General features: G+C 52.6%; 2 protein-coding genes across 3 annotated transcripts; both read right to left on the bottom strand.

Annotated features, from left to right (window-relative positions):
- Positions 1 to 3,311: 3,311 nt before the first annotated feature.
- Npdc1 (neural proliferation, differentiation and control 1) lies at positions 3,312 to 9,278 on the bottom strand. 2 transcript variants are annotated; one of them, XM_034507528.2, is made up of 9 exons: positions 8,964 to 9,278; positions 6,332 to 6,478; positions 4,920 to 5,060; positions 4,639 to 4,812; positions 4,453 to 4,519; positions 4,286 to 4,373; positions 4,126 to 4,205; positions 3,811 to 3,907; positions 3,312 to 3,712 (listed from the first exon to the last, which is right to left on the bottom strand). In XM_034507528.2, exons 1-9 carry the CDS (start codon positions 9,073 to 9,075, stop codon positions 3,620 to 3,622), a joined length of 999 nt encoding a protein of 332 aa, XP_034363419.1. In that variant the 5' UTR covers positions 9,076 to 9,278; the 3' UTR covers positions 3,312 to 3,619. The 2 variants fall into 2 exon arrangements, with proteins under 2 accessions (XP_034363419.1, XP_034363420.1); XM_034507529.2 differs by having other exon boundaries at positions 3,532 to 3,712; positions 4,639 to 4,809; positions 8,964 to 9,217.
- A 1,498-nt stretch (positions 9,279 to 10,776) lies between these two features.
- Positions 10,777 to 16,324, bottom strand: Entpd2 (ectonucleoside triphosphate diphosphohydrolase 2). Its single transcript, XM_034508013.1, has 9 exons — positions 16,113 to 16,324; positions 14,648 to 14,765; positions 13,996 to 14,146; positions 13,685 to 13,844; positions 13,372 to 13,599; positions 12,597 to 12,851; positions 12,391 to 12,510; positions 11,404 to 11,538; positions 10,777 to 11,328 (listed from the first exon to the last, which is right to left on the bottom strand). The coding sequence occupies exons 1-9, from the start codon at positions 16,227 to 16,229 to the stop codon at positions 11,125 to 11,127; spliced, it is 1,488 nt and encodes a 495-aa protein (XP_034363904.1). The 5' UTR covers positions 16,230 to 16,324; the 3' UTR covers positions 10,777 to 11,124.
- Positions 16,325 to 16,687: the final 363 nt, after the last annotated feature.

Here is a 16,687-nt window from a genome sequence, read left to right as displayed (position 1 = left end):
GGCAGCCCAGATTAATGTTAAAGCACTTACAAAGAACGTGCAAATATCCAAACCTTTAGCCTAGGTATTTCTCCTTACTCTGGTGCCTGCTATTCTGTCTTTAGAGTTAATTCATCTGAATAAACAGCAATATTACCAAATCCCTGAGACTACTTGGCTAAATGTGCCTCTTCTGATACTTTCCAAACTAAATAGACAGGTTGGTCAGGACCTAAAGGTATTAGAACAACAGTTAGATTTCCTTGCAGACATACACAATTAAAAAAGATTTAAACTTCTCATGAGATAAAAAAGCTCTGTATGGCTTTGAAAAAAAAAACATGTTGCTTCTATGCTAATGGATGAAGAGTAATTTTTTCTAAAATCTTGCCATGAGATGGGTAAGGACTCAAAAAGAAAGAGACAAAGATGTAAATCAGGTAATTGATACCAGTCTCTAGCCTCTTGGTCTGGCTAACTGCTCTGCTATCAGCACCTACTGAGCCTGGGTGGGCCCCTGCATCTTAAACTATATGAATAGTTTAAGTTCAGTAACATTAATGGCCCTTAGGTCCAACTAGAGCTCTTTAGAGCAGGATGAGCCCACGATCTGACTCACTCACTAAGTTCAGAGAGGAACGTAACAGGACCCCAGACCTTAGCACAACTGACTCCATGATGGGAGGACCACTCAGACCATAAAACTCAGGATACAGACAGCATCATCTAGCAGAACAAAAAAGACCTACTCCATCAAAGTCCACAGGAAAGTCTCAAGATGTACTAACCTTGCCTTTTGGCTTCTGTATTTCCACTTCTGGGTATGTGATCTTGTTAACTGAACTATGTCAACCCAGGGCATGGTTTTTATGCTTGAAAGCTCATCCTGAGCTTATACTTAAAGGCTACACTGGGATCCTGGACACCAGTGTAATCATTGGATGGGTAGTAAAGACTCTCTATGGGCTTAAACCCATGTCCTAACAGTCTTCTCTGGTGACTACCCCACAACAAAGGTCACTGACAATTACACAGGCTCTAGCTAGTATGTAAAACTCTCTCTAGTCTGAAACACTGTAAAATGCAAGCAGAAAAAAAAAATGGGGTTGTGGAATCCAAGAAGTGAGTTTGGCTTGAAGCTTTTAACAGGGGAAAACGTAAATGTTCAGCAATATGGACACATAATTTTCATTTACAACACCGTGTCACACACACACACACACACACACACACACACACATATATATATATATATATATATACATACATACATATATATAGTCATATATATGACATATATATATGACTATGTCATATATATGACATATATATGACATAATCATATATATGTCATATATATGACATAATCATATATATGTCATATATATATATATATATATATATATATATATATATATGATTGAACTCTTGTTTATAGAAATAAGAGACAATAGGTAGATGAGAGAGGTATTGGGTGTTGAGAAGGATGTATTTTCAGACAAGGGTAGGCCTTACAAAATAGAGTAAGATGTTTGTCCTGATACTGAAAGATGAGGACAAAAATGAAAAACTCAAGCTGCAGCACTAAGTTGCAGGTCTGAGTGAGTTTACGAGATCTATGGATCGGATTTCAAGATGGTGTATGTGTAGTCTAGTCGAGATAAAGACTGGGTTGGAGGATAACTGCTCAGGGAAACTGAGTCACAGCAAAATCCAGACTTACTTAAAATCATTTTGTTTTTGTTTAAGCTTTCTCTAACTGTTACACAGAACTTTAAAATTACAAAGCTAAAAAGAAAAAAAAAAAAAAAACCTGGGAGTAGTAGCACTCACCTTTAATCCCAGCATCCAAGAGGCAGAGGCAGGCAGATCTCTGAGTTCCAGGCCACCCTGGTACAGAGTGAGTTCTAGGACAGCCAGGGCTATACAGAGAGACTCTGTCTCAAAAACACAAAACAAAACAAGTTACAAAGGTAGTAAAGCCATCTTTTGGGGTATCACCAAAGCCTGGAGCCCTGCACACATGAGAATTCGAAGGTCAAAGAGGACTACCAACATTTGACCCTTGCCCTGCATGGCCAGCTAGGACCCAGGGAATACTGGGATGGCTCTCTCTCTCTCTCTCTCTCTCTCTCTCTCTCTCTCTCTCTCTCTCTTCCCCCTCTCTCTGCATGTGTCTTTTTCTCTGTGTGTCTCTGTGTCTTTCTCTCCCTCCCTCCTTCCCTCTTTCTCTTTCTTAGGCAGCTTCTTACTATATAGCCTTGGCTGGCCTGGAACTTGCTACTTAGACCAAGCTGACCATGAACTCATGAGATCTGTCTGCCTCAGTCTCCCAAGTGCTTGTACCAGCATGCCCAGCTCACCTATCTTCTTGACCAGAGAGGCCATAGAGTCTCCAGAGATTAGACTGTGACCAGTACACATCCTACTTGAAGGAAAGTCAACGGAGAGACATGTTCCCTGTGCTTTCAAAGAAAGTCATGTGGTCAGCAGGACTCTGACCCATCCCTACAGACAGCACAGTTAGCAGAGAAAAAACCTAAGGACGTCAGGATGCTCCTCTGCATACCTTCAGGTAGCTGGGTACACTCAGGAGGCAGAGGCAGGCAGACTCCTAGGACAGGCAAAGGAGCGGTGGTGTGTGTGTGTGCATACACACACACTACATTCACTCACTGGGAATTAAAAGTATGGCTGCTGTCACAGACCATTCTCTGAACCGTAAAGAACGGAGTGGAGCTCTACGCATGCTTTGGGCAGGTAAGGCTCTATGTGTGCCTTACCTAAATCCCTGCTCATGCACCTGGCTATATGTGCACTGAGTTCCCCAGGTCCATCTGTCTGGCCTATCTCCTTTCCCCATCAATACATTACACACAGGAGTCCAGGAGTTTGTCCCTGTAAGAATCCTACAGGCCTATTTGCTATTCTCTTGGGGTTTTGTGCTAGGTAGATAACACGCAGGAATGGAGATACTGGGTACCCACAGCCAGGCATATGCAAACTGTTCCTTTTCCTGACTCTTTTTATCCCACAGAAAGGAGTCTTCAGAATCTGGCCATCTTTGGGCTACTCTAGTCCTATGGTATACCCTTAATACTCCTAAACTCTGGAGCAGAGAAGTGGGTAGATAGTAGGAGTGAGTTCCCACTGTAGATGCTGAGGGTTGTATTTGATTCTCCTCCAGTCTTCAAGACCCTTTAGGGGTACCACCTCTCTCCACAAGAGAAGGTCCAGATCCCTCACTGAATGTCCATCTACCAAGGCATCCCAGGAAGGTAGGTGGGTGACTGTGGGCTGATTACACCAAGAGTGAACCCAGAAGCCACTCACAGGTTTGAAAAAGACTTTAATTGGCTTTTGTCTCCAGAACTCTCTATCCATGCCTGGGCTCTAGGGTTCCTGGACTTGTATCTCCAGTTTGAGGGTTCAGACCAGACAGAGAATGTGCAAGCAGATGCTAGATCTCCCACATAAGGTGGAGAACCTCCCTGGCAAGGGAGTCCAGGGGCTAGCACCTCCCTCCTGCCAAAAGCATGCAGAGGGTCACAATGCTGTTCTTTTCCTCGGGGAACACCAGGACTTGCTTATCCCCACCGGTGGGCTGTGGGCTGCAGGCAAGTAGGCATCAGCCTAGGAGTCACTGCAGTGGCGGTGAGGAATGGGGGCCAGGCACTGGTGCTGACAGCGTAGAATGGTCAAACAGTGGGTTGCGCACCTCCATCTCCCCTGTCTGTGAAGACACTGGGTCAAGCTCCTGGCAGCAAGGCCTGAGACAAGATGAGAGGAATCCCCAGCAGATAACCCCCTCCATTCCCCCGGGGCACTCACTGGCGCCAGGCCTGGGCACTCATACACAGTGAAGTCGCCATCTTCGTTCTCCTCATCGGAGGAGGCTGACTCCAGTTCCTTTGGAGGTTCCTTGTGCCTGGTGGGAGCAAAATAGCTGGGTCCTCTGTGCACTCTCCAAGGGTCAGGGGCCCAAAGGCAGATGCTCAATGTATTGCTGCCCTGGGTACGAGCCGTGGGCTGGGACTGGGGGAAGGGCAGGGAGTAAGAGGTTGCTAGCAGGTAGGGGGAGGACGGCCAGTGAGGTGTGGGCGGGAGGTGCAGGGGAAAAGTGGCCACTTCAGGCAGGGCGCTCACCGTTCCAAGCACAGCATCTGCTGTCTCTGGTGCTGATAATGATACATCTCGGCGCTGTGCGCCAGCCTCTGATCCCCAGGCTGTGGAAGGGGCAGAAAATCTTAAGCACTTGTTGGGGCGCACAAATGAGAGCCTGCCTGGTGGGGGTGGAGCTACGCACCGAGACTCGTGGTGTTGTAGGTGAAGTGGGCCCCTTGGCTGTGGCAGTGTAGTCAGCCTTCTGAGTCAGGCGGATCTCTCGCTGAAGCCTGAAGGAGTTTGGGGTTGAGAGTGTTGTTATGGAGCTGATGGTCAGATCCTACCCACCAGCTGGAGTCCGAAGCTCACCTACACCAGCAGAGGGCTGCCACAGCCAAGGCGGCTGTGCTCGCCAAGCAGAAAGCCAGGATCAGCACTGTGGGACAAAGAAGCAACTGAAGCCTGAGGAAAGCCTCAGTCTACCTCTCCTAGCCCTTTGGTGCCTCCTCCTTCCACCCACCACATGCCTACCCTTTGTCACCAACTCGGACCTACCAAGGGTGAGGCCATTTCCATGCCTTCCCTGGGGCTCCAGCGGGGATATTTGCACAGGCCCAGAGGATGCCCGGGAGCTCAAGGAGGTATGGGGTGTGGGCGAAGAGGTTCCATGAATAGAGGGAAGACTGGGCTCCAGTCGTTGACCCCATTGTGAGAATTCCAGGGTAGCTGCTAAGGTCAGGCATACACGTCAAGTCAGCAGGACTTGCCTTCGGTCAAAGAAACAGGATCGGGGTAGTGCATGGGGTGGGGGTGGGGATGGGGATGGGGGTCCTCACCCGGTTCCAGGTGCTTCTGCACAGCCTCAAGCAAGGGCTGTGCCGTCAGCTTTGAGTGCCCAGCCTCCTTCTCCTTCAGTGCCAGTTCCTGGGCCAGAGAATCGATCTCCTCTTCCAGTCTGGGCTGGGATAGGCCCTCCCCTGAGGAGTGTGATGGGCCATCATATACAGAGGCCCCAGACCCTTGATAATACCTGCAGCAAGCAGCCTCCTGAGATGGAGGGACCCATCCAAAGGTTCACTATCTTGCTTTCCATGGTGACAACTGAGGGAGCTTCTTTGAGTCAGAGGTGGGAGAAGGGGAGAGAGGAGACAGGGAAGAGGAGACAAGTAGAGGGGAAGGCTAGGGTGTGTGCAGAGACCCACAAGAAGAGAAAGGAATGGAATCCCTTATCATAGCTAGTCTGCACACAGGGTGGGCAGAAGTTGTAAGTCAGTGTGGATCCTACCCTGCCCATCCCAGCCACCTTCTCTGCCTAAAAGGAGAAAGGGAATCCTGAAGGATCAAAGCAATGCCAAAATGTACCAAACATGTAGGCTCTTCCCAGGCAGTCAGAAGAGAAGTTGCCTGCGGGGAGTGGGGGGATGGGTAGGGTGGACCCTGACTGGTTCTCCCTCAATACCTCACAGTCCAAAGAGAGGCTCCCAAGCTGAGCACACTGTAGCACGGTGCATGGCTTTTAATCCCAGCACTTGGGAGGCAGAGACAGGTGGATCTCTGTGACTTTAAGACCAGCATGGTCTACAGAGTGAGTTCCAGGACAGCCAGGGCTACACAGAGAAACCATGCCTTGAAAACCCAAAATCAAAACAAACAAACAAACAAACAAACAAAAAGCTCCCACACAGGACGCAGTCTTGGCCTTCTCTCAGGGCTTTTCTTTACACTTCCTCCCAGGAAGCCTGGCTGGCCACACCCCCAGACCTCTCAAGTAAAGCTCTCATCACTCCTGAAGAGGGATCCGGATATACTGAAGGCCGGTGGCCACCACCACAGGGCTGGCGCCTCCTAACATGCTGAGTGAGGGACACAGGATAAGTGAGTAAGAGAGAAGAGGGGGTTGCCTAGAGGGTGCGAGAGCAGACAGCTGGAACAGCTTTTGGAGACCTGTCATGGTTCAAGCCTAACAGTCTGACCTCTCTGCCTCCCCCTGAGGTCATCCTCCACCCTGGAGGACTCAGCTGCCGTAGGCCTCAACCTAGTTCCAACACTGGGTCGGTGCCATCTTGAAAGGTTGGAGGGGCTTGTCACTCTGGTCTTGGATCTGAGCATCCCATGATGCTCAGAGGGATGGGTAGCCAATATCATGAGGCTTTTAGATCCTTAGGTACGAACCCACAGGCAGGGAAGGGAGGGAGGGAGGGAACACATCTCACACATCCATTTTCCCTGACCCTATACTCTGCCATACCAGAAGATTGGTGCTTCCTTGGCACACAGAACCCTCTCTGGTCTTCCTGGAAGGACTGAAGGCACGGTCCACAGGCATGCGCACCTGGTGGGCATTTTGCCCGCCTCTTCAGTGCACAATCCAGGCTTCCAGGACAGGTGGTAGCATCTGAGGAAGAAGCAGAGGCAGGGCCCCTCACAGTCCACTTGGCTGACCGCCAGCCCCCACAGCAGCAGCTCTGCTTAGAAAGCCTTCCCCCCACAGAGCTGGCCAGGCAGAGCTCTAAGCATTGTTCTGGGTGGGCCCTGATTTCCTATTGCCAAGTGTCAGGATCAGGAAGCAAACAGTCCCAAGTCTTACGGGAACTATCCTACCCCACCCACTCCCCAGTCTTGCTCCAGGCCTAAGCCTTATGCTTAAAAGATAAACCGACCCTAACTGTCCAGTCGGCTTTCCAGGGAAGGACTGCATAGTTCTCCAAGGCTGGCTTTTGACCTTTGTGTGGCTCAGAGTGAGCCAGAACCTTCCATCCAGATTGCCACTGAGAACAGAGCTCTGTTCTCTCTTTGGCTCTGGAGCAGCAAAGGATGCTGTGTAGACATTTCTCCCAAACATCGGGGCTCCTCCCTAGACCCCATCACATATAACCCTAGAATTAGTCTGCCAACCCACAGGACAAATGCTCAGCCTAGAAGACAGTGGCTGTCTCTGCCTAGCCTTTGTTTTCAGGGCACTGGGGTTTGGGAGACCTAAGATGGCACTGGCTTAGATACAATGACGGCATTGAAAGGCCTGGACTAATCGGTGTTGGGGATGCCAGTCTAGGTCATAGCTCTGAGTCACATTTTTGTCGCTTGGGGCCCAGAGCACAATGTTCTCTTATACCTGCCAGTCAGCCCCATCCTGACACAGCTACATAGGGCAGTGAACTTTATGTGTCAGTTTCTCCTATGGGATGGATAAGTTCAGTTGCTTCAAAGGTAAGGAATAATCCCAGCCTGGGACTCTGGTCCCTGTCTCGGAAGCCATCAGAGAGCCAAGGGACTGCAGCAGGACCACCAACTCTGCCTGTGTCTCTAGCCAACCAGATCCTTCCGCTCCATACTGCAGGCAACACTGTAAGGCCCTGGGATGTGTTGACCATGTCCTTCTAGAGACTTTGGCATCTAACACTCTACAGCTCCTGCAAAGAAGTTCCAGAAGCTCTGGTGGCAGGTGGCACACTGAATCCCAGACTAGGCACCTTCTATCCACCATAGACTGCCAGCAGCCTCCAGTAACAGCAATCTGAGCCTGGGGCTTGGGATAGTTAAACAGCATTGTGCCAGGAGGCTTACACAGACTCCACCCACCAGCTGGGCTCCAAGTCCCTGCCCCTGGTGCTGACAACCTCTTCGGATCTATACTGGGCATGCAGAACAACGCTGGCTGGTGGTGGCTAGAGAGGACCACCAGCCTATTGTTTGATCTTGGGTAGAAAGTCCCCCTCCAGCCTGGGTCCCAGAAACAATGGCAGCTGGAGAGTAACTGGTTTTCTACCCATGCTAAGCTACCAGCCCTTCCTGGGCACTAGGTGTGATAAGGGAAGGTTTAGCATGGGGCCATGCCAGGTCTCTGCATTCAGCTAATGAGCAGAGGCCAGCGTCTGCCCAAGAGGTTCAGTACTAGGCCTTAGTCTCATCCCTGAGGAGGATCCACCAGGGAGGCAGCCTATTTAGCACCTCTGGCAAGGCCTGGTCTGGCCACCCACCCTCCTCAAGAGTCTCTTCCAGTCATGCCAACCTTCAGGCCAGTTCCTGGGTTGCTTGCCCAGGAAGAGGTCTGCCCAGCTCTTAAGGCCCCACATCCAAACCTAACCAGGTCCACTTGTGCCACATACCAGTCACCTCTCCGTTCCCTCAGTTTCTTCATCTGTAAGCTGGGCTCAAAGCAGTTCCCATACATAGTTCCAGAAGAACTCAGTGAACATATGGGCACCCTCTCCCACTTCACTCCCCTCAGGGAGATACAATTTGGATCCTGTGGCTTCAGGACCCATCTGTCAAGAATGTTCTCCCAGTCAGGGAGTCACACTCTTCTGAAAGGTCAATACACAGACCTCAGACCAGAAGACTGGGTGGTGCATGCCCTCCAGGGCAGGGGATGGGGGCAGCTTGATCCCACTAAGTTGGAACAAGAGTCTAGGTCTGGAACCCTTAGACTTTGCCAGGGAACCCCTCTCCACACACACACACACACACTTGAGTCAGGGCTGACAGGCAAGGCCTGCAGACACCAGGAACAACCCTGCCAACTGGAAGTCCCAGAGACACAGAAACAAAGAGACAGGATCCCCTTGAAGGGCCACCAGGAACCAGATGGCTGCAGACCCAGAAAGACACACACCAGACTGACTCAAGGACTCACAAAGACCAAAAGCGCGTGAACATTCGCCAGCAAGGACCTGAGAGAAGACTCATCTAGCAAGGCCTTCAACAGGCCTGACCTGTTTACCCAATCCATGCCCAGTGGCCCGGGCCTGCCTAGCCTGTGGGCCTGGGTAAGGTCGGGGCGGTGGCAAGGCAGACCAGGGCGGCGCCGGGTGGCAGGATTCCCCGCCTGGCAACCCCAACCCCGGAGCACCCCACAGCCTGCGCCCAGAGCGCTCGCTCACCCGGGCGACGGGCGGTGGCACCATTCAGGGCCGCTCCCAGGATGAGGCCGGAGAGCAGCAGCCGCAGCAGCCGCAGGTGCCGCGGGGAAGGCGGAGGGACGGGCGTCGCCATGCTTCAGCGCCGCCACCCAGGCAGCATGGCACCCCACGGCCCCGGGCTCGGTACCCACTCCGGGAACCGCGACTGGAGAAGCCGGGAAGCGAGAGGGGCGGAGGAGGAAGAGGAAAAGAGGAGGAGGCGGCGCTGACGTTGCGGCAATGGATCCGGGATGGAATGGAGGCGCGGCGGCCAGGAAAAGTGTCGGGAATGCGCCTGCGCGCTCCACCTGCGGGGGCGGGACATCTCCTCTAGTCTCAGCCCCCTCCCTCTGCATCCTTTTGGGGGTCCCTTTCTTCAGGCGGCTGAATGTCTCGAGCCCTCTTGCCTCTACAGCAGGATACCTACTCATTACCCAGAAATCTGGCTTGGGATTGACTAGCGGAGGGCGTCCCAGGATGCACGCCTTCTTAGTGGTCCGCCTGCCAAATCCTCACCACCCACCCTGTTAGAACGGAGGACCTTAAACTAGGGAAACACCAGGGACAAATCCTGACTATGTAGACTAGGCTGGCTGTTGCAGGTTTGCAAAATGTATCCCACAAAGGGTAAACAGGTGTATAGAGATACACAGGTGTACTCAGAGACGCACCCGGGCTTTCTAAAGCCACGAAGAAAAGAAAAGCAAACACAGCAGGCTCACAAGATCAAGTCAGGCTCGTTCCCAAATGATGCCACCAGGGGGCAAGAGTAACTTGACATTGTTGCTGACAGTCGTCTGGGAGCTGTCCAAGGTGGCCATCGCCCCAGGTGATGGCTTTCAGCTCTCTTGAGTCACAACATGGATACATGGTGCCTCATGGTTACCATTCACTTACGGTCCCCTGTGAGCACACCCCTCCCCCGCCAGAGACCTCCCCCTGGTTGAGTCAAGAAGGTGATGTTGAAGTTCAGCGTGGTGGTTCATGACTTCAATCCCATCACTCACTCAAGATGCAGAAGTAGGCAGATCTCTGTGAGTTTGAGACCAGCCTGGTCTACATATCAAGTTCCAGGACAGCTAAGGTTACACAGGGATACCCTGTCTTATGGGAGAAAAGAAGAAGGTTGAGTTCTCCAGCCCTACACTTCTTCCCGTCCTTCAGGCTGGCAAACTCAAAGAGGAGGCTGTCAGGCTGTCAGTGCAGGTTTATAAAATGTATCAAATGATTCTCTCTCTCTCTCTCTCTCTCTCTCTCTCTCTCTCTCTCTCTCTCTCTCTCTGTGTGTGTGTGTGTGTGTGTGTGTGTGCATGCATGCATGCATGCGTGCACATTGCCATCCCAACCCAGCCCTCAAGGCACTGACTGAACAGAAACAGAGTCTGAGCTAACTTCCCACAAAAGAGGCAAGAGACAAGTCCCATACTCACGTCACACTTTCCACCCAGAGGACAGGGAAACTTAGGCTGTGGGGTGCAGGCATCTCTGACCGTCAGGCTTACTGACACTTCAAGTATCAGCTGGAAAAAAACTTGGAGTGAAGCCTCAATTCCTATGGATGTCATAGAGGGGGACCTGAGGTTTGTTAGGGTTCTGTCAGTCAGAGAAAACTCAGACTCGGAGACAACTCCAGACCAGTGTAAGTAGGACTGCCTCCACTGCCTTAGGTCTGCTACAGAAAGGGAAGAAGCAAGAAAAGTCAGTATCTCGGAACCAGGTTGCATCCGAATAACCAACACAGCTGGTAGGAGGAACAGGCAACAAAAGATGCCCCACCCTATGAACACTTCACTGCTCTAGGAAAAAATCTTTTATTACAAAATTTTTTACAAGTAGGCATGGAACTGACTCCTAGCTCGTAAGCTCTGGTGCTTGCCTTTCTAAAGGCTCAGACAGAAAGTTCCCAGGGCCCTGAAAATCAGAACAAAGGTTCCATTCCGAATAGACCTCATCCTGAGTCACAGGCTAAAAGACCTGACATCCCAGGAAGAGAGAGGACTAATTGAGAACTCAGAGCTGCCCACCTAGGCTTTCTGTGAATGTAGATACGAAACAACGTCGATTTCCAGGCTGCTTCAGGGTCAGAGATGCCCTCGGGGAGGAAGGGAGAGCAGGGAGTTGGGAGAAGCTCCCAGTGCACCCCCTAGAGGGCGCCTGGGGACTTGGCAGAGCGCACCTGGCGCAGGAGCAGGACCAGCGCTGCCAAGATCAGGACTGTGAAGAGCAGCAGGAGAGCGACCCAGGAGCTGAAGTGGGTGCCCTTACGTACTCCCGGGAGGTCAGCGGGAATCAGGTTGGTCAAATTCAGCATGTAGCCCAGCGCCCAGCCGACAGCCGTGTCTGCGGCCTAAGAAGGGGCGTGACGTGGCATCAGCCTCCGAGAGTCCGAACCAAGAATCCTCTGACCCCTCCATTTACCCACCTTCTTTTGGAAGAGCACTCCGCTGAAAGAGCGCTCGTCGAAGTGGTAGCCACGGCTCAGTAGCTGATGTATGAACATGGCCACAGTGCAGTAGTCAGCCAGGCGGGTCCGCTGCCCTGGCACTCGGGCCTGAAGCTAAGAAGAGAGTGAGACACCGTTAGTTTCAAGACCACAAGGAGCTATGGTCCGATGGGTACAGCAACCCGCCATCTGCTACAACTGAGGCCAAGAAAGGCATACACAGGAAATACACAGAAAGACCTAGTCCAAAACGCCCTTCCCAGGCAGACACTCCTCTGGGATAAACCTCGTGACTGCTGGAAGGCCTTGTGTTCTCTCCCCTCCCAACATCTGGATGGAGAGGACTGCAAGGATGGCCACTAGGAAATAGAGGGTAGTAGCATCCTTGCGTCATATCAAAGGAACAGAGGTCCAGGCTTAAGTGTTGCTCTCTGACCAACTGGCCCTACTTTTCTGAGACCTTCCTGGGTCTAAGACTAGAGGGACCTATTTCTCCAGGAGACATGGTAGCCACCTTACACTCCAGCAATCAGGGACTCTCTATTCTTCCTTACCCGGAACTACTGCTCAGTCCATGTCCAGAGCCAGGAATCTGGCAGTATCTTCAATTTCTCCTGGCATACCCCAAGCCCTGCTGAATCTCTCCTGAGTATTCTTTTCTTACTACTGGGACATTCTTTTCCACACTTTGTCCTAGATACCTACCTTTCTGTCCCTTTCTGCTTTGAGGTCCCTGTTGTCACAGAGCCTTTGCAATACCCATTTCCAGGCCTTGATTGTAGGATCAGGCTCCAAGGAGACCACTGAAATTCTAGCTTACTCAGCCCGAAGCTCCCCACAGTAGCCTGGTTGCTTCTTCAGTCTATGGCAGGCAGCATTCTGAAATGACTAAGTCTTTCTATACCGAGATCAATTGAAGGGGAAAGCTTCCTGCCCAGCCATGGAGAATATGGGAGCAGGCTTCACCTCAGCCCAGGTCTGGTTGCAGGTGATCTCTGTAGCTTCCTCCAGCTGCTTCAGGGTTCTCACAGGCAGCCCCATCACTGTCTTCAGAAAGTCCACAGTATAGTAGAAAGCAGAAAAGGCCTGTGGGAGAAAGGGGTGTGCAGTCATCCTATCACCACATGCTTAGGGTCTCCCGCCCCCCACATCCATCTATCCACCAGACTCACTATGAAGTTCCCAGCCACAGGAGGCTGGAACACCCCATTGAAGGAGCATTGGGAAAAGGGGCAGGAGGAGACGTTGAAGAGCCTGGAGACGAGGTCACGACAGAGGGCAACGTTGCCGGTCCCTGACAGGCTGACAATGGCACTGCTGTTGAAGGTTTGGGGACGATGACCCATAGTGCATGGCGACTGGTAGACTTCCCGGAGCAGCACTTGGGTGGAGTAGCCCTTTGGCCAGCAGGGGTGGAATCCATGGCTCTAGGGAGTTAGCCAGAGCACAGATAGAATTCCCCACTCCAGCTACTGCCTTCCACCCCACCCCAGAGAAGTAGCATGGTGAGCATGATGAACATTTATGATGTGTTCATAAATCCAACTTGGGCAGCATCACTTTTGTGTTCATGAACAACCATAGCAACTATTCAAACAGTAAACCTTTTAGCCAGGCATTCAAGGTTCTGAGACGATTCCCTGGCTCTCCTTATTCTAAGCTCCCATTCCTGTCACTTTATACCGCCGAGTTCCTCCCCACCTGTCTTCAAGCTGAGGCACACCTAGCTGAAGAAGCTGCGTGTTGGTTGAGGCTGAAGGCGGACATCATCATGGAGACAGGGACCCACCGTGGGTCTCACTGCTATGTGTATAGCCACTCTTAAGGTCCCTGAGGTCAGTGTGAGCTGAGCTGCTTTTTGGCTATGCTCTGTCGCCTTTTGTCCCTTCTTCCTCCCTTCCTCCAGAAGTTGTTAGTGTGGTATTATGGTTGAGTCTGGGTACACACCTGGAGGGCACTAGCCAGAAGCCTGTGGAGAACCTGGTCTCGACCATAGCAGAGGAAGCTATGGGTGTAGACACGGTAATGCTGACCATAGAGCCGCAAGTGGACCTCATTCTCTGGATCTTCAGATGGAGTGGTCATCTCAAAGGTGATCTGTGTTGAGGCACCCCCAAGGTCCATGGCCCCCAGTGTTCCCTTCCTTGGTCGTATCCACCGGCCTACCCAGCCATACTGTGGAGAATATAAGTTGGATTAAGACTGTGAGCGAGCAAGCCTGGCAAGATCCCAGGTTCCTTGGGCCAGCTGCAGGGCCCACCTTGATGAAGTTCTCCAGCAGGTAGTTGGCAGTCACCCAGCCAAACACCCCTTCATCCTGTCCCGAGAGGATGCGAGCACCACGGAAGTCAAAGGGGTACTGTGTGAGCGTCTGTGTCACTGCCTCAAGCACCCTGGCTGTGGCCTCTGGGCTGGTCAGGCTGTGGAATGGGGGAGGGGGACTCTGATGGAGCTCATCCCCAGATGCCCTCTGCCAGGCTTGCCCTCCTGAGAGCTTGCCCAGGGAGGGGAGTTCTACTCTGCTGAAGGGCTGTGCAGGCCCCTGGGCCAAGTCAGGGTATAGGTACTCACTTGAGTAGGCGCATGCCTGCTGTAGCTCCCAGGTAGAGTGGTGTGCTGGCATATCTGTCTTTGGGCACATCCCGAAGTGCCTGTTCAAGACATTCGACCAGACTCTGGCCTGCTCTAGAAGGGTCATTTGCGTAACTGGAAATGCCACCACCTAAAGGGAAGGAGGAGTTGGGTCCAGGCTTGGTGGACGGTTTCCAGCATCTGCTATTGAAGCTGCTTGAACACACCTTCCCAGCTTAATCCCAGAGACACCCAAACTGGAGACAAAGGGTCAGGTATCGCTCAGAGTTTCTGATGCTGCCGCCTGCCTAGTAGCTGTGGGCACAGGTGCCACAGCTTTGACTTTGGCATTGTCAACCTAGCCTGGCCTCCATAGAACATGCTGGGATACACCCTTAGATCCTCAGAGGCCACCTGCCTCATCTATAGTGTAGAGACTGAGCTTGGGCCATTAAACCCCAAGGTGTCCACCTGTTCCCTAGGGCTTCAGTTCTAGAACATGAAGTACCCACAGCTCCTCCCAGGTCCTGAGAACTCAACCTCTCCTTTTGAACTCCTGTCCGGAATAAGCCCCACCTAGCAGCAAGCAGAGGAAAATAACCATTTGGGCCCACAAAGCTAAGACTGAACAGGAACCCAAGACCATGCTCGCCTTGAACATCACAAGAGCTGTGCTGGCCCACGATGCCGGTATCATTTTCCTTGTCCGCTGGCCACTTGTAGACAAACATGGATGTGTGTGAAGAGCCAGCATCCAGAACGATGCCATACTGTGGGTGGATGTGGTAAGTTAGCCTGAGGGTTGTGGAGGCTCCTTCCCCAGTCCAGCTCCCCATTCCCACCAGCTATGTACCAAATCACAAACTGAAGCTCAGGGTCATCCAAGAGCATTCCCAGTGATACAGATTGAATGGACGGAGACTGACCAGGACTTCCTGCTGTGACACACACACACCCCACCTCACAACTGCCTGAGGATGACAACTGACAGGCACCAGAAAGTAGACTTCCTGGCAACAGCAACTGAGGGGCTGTGACAAGAACAAAGGGTCCCATCTGAAATTTTGCTCTGTTCAGGAGAAACAAAGCCAACAGCTACTCTTCCTTCTGTCCTGACTCTGCCTGTATTTGCTGGAACCATAGCCTAACCATCGGATGTGGAAGTAAGCACCACTTAAAAACGTGACTGTGGTTGAACGTAGAAGGTCTCCAATTCATGCCCCTGTCTGGGCCTAAAAGCCAGGAACAGGGAGAGGCTGGTTTTGTAGAGCAGAGAAGGACATTGGATGGGCCTTCTTTGCAGCTCCAAGGGGCTGTGCTCCAGCTGAAGAAGCCTGGCTGGACACCAACCTGGGGCATGTGCCAGTTCTAGCCTGGGAAAGGGCTGCTCCAGGCCTCCTGCACAGCGGAGAACTCCTCCAGAGCCAGGCAGATACAATGATGCAACTCCCACACCCCACAGCTCATCCCGCATGACTACAGAGCTCTCTCCCTTCCATTCTAGGTCCCTGAGGCTGGGATGTCTCGTCCCCACACAAACTCAGAAAAAGATCAACAAATGGTTAAAGGCTTCATCCTCTAGCCTGAGGCGGCTGAGGATTAGCGATGGAGACCCCTTTAGAACCAGCTAGCTTCCTTTGCCCTCTTTCAAGTGTCGCCGTTCAGACCTTGGTCTGAGAGGGGTTGGAGATCCCTAGTGTGTGTTGTCCCTTATCTGGAGCTGAGTCTAGAACCAATGCCCTTCTCTAACGGCGCGCTCTAGGTGCTGCCCGGAAATGGCGCTGGACTTGGGGCGGAGGTTCTTGCCACAGCCCGGGGAGATGGGAACCATATGAAGGGAGCGGGAAGACAGCCCCTCTGCTGCTCCTGCAAGTCTCACGTGAAGCCGCAACAGGAGGTTCCCACAAACTTTGCCTCCAGTGCCTCGGGGCTCCGGAAGCGTCGCTGTCACCCCGCGGATGCAGTAAAACGAAGTTCGGAATTTAGAACCGGGCCGGAGGCACAGTTCCGCGCTGGTGTGAGAGCGCAGGGCGTTCAGGCGCGCACCTACAGTCCCCGACAGGCACCCCCTAACCCCAGGGCCAGCTGCTTCCCAGCGCCGCAGTGAGCGCGTGCACCTTGAGGGCGGGCGGCTCCCGGACGTCTTGGGTAGGGACGCACAGTAGCAGGAGGCCAGCGAGGCCCACGGCAGCCAGCAGCAGAGGTGGCACCAGAGACACCAACTTTCCAGCCATGGGAACGCGCGGGAGAACACAGCAGGGACCCCGGACAGCAGGCAGCGGGGAGGCCCGGGTGGCCGGGGCCCCAGAGTTAGGCTCAGGGGCGGGGCTGAATCGGCCCCGCCTACATTAAGGCCCTCCCACCGCGGGACCTGCCCAAAGTCCGCCCTGCCTCTTGCGAAGACGCAGGTGAGTGAAGCGGTGTGGGTGACTCAGCCGCACCACCCCTCCTCGCACAGGTTCTTGGCTGGGTTGTCCCACAGCTTTCAGTCACGTTCTTCCTTCCTGTCCACCCAGCACAGGGAGTTCCCAGCTCTGTCCTGGGGAGTCGTGAGAGGATACCCGGTGTTGGGATTTGGCTAGGCTGATTCCTAGGCAGCCTTGCTTGGAGAATGCTGCACCCTCGGAGCCAAATTTGTTTCTGGCCAGGGAAAGGCAAGCCAGACCTTTTTGTCGACATAATTAAATTTCAA

This window comes from Arvicanthis niloticus, chromosome 6, assembly GCF_011762505.2.
Source record: "Arvicanthis niloticus isolate mArvNil1 chromosome 6, mArvNil1.pat.X, whole genome shotgun sequence".
Taxonomy (NCBI): Eukaryota; Metazoa; Chordata; class Mammalia; order Rodentia; family Muridae; genus Arvicanthis; species Arvicanthis niloticus.
Note: the sequence above shows the minus strand (reverse complement) of the source record. Positions and strands in the feature narration are given on the sequence as shown.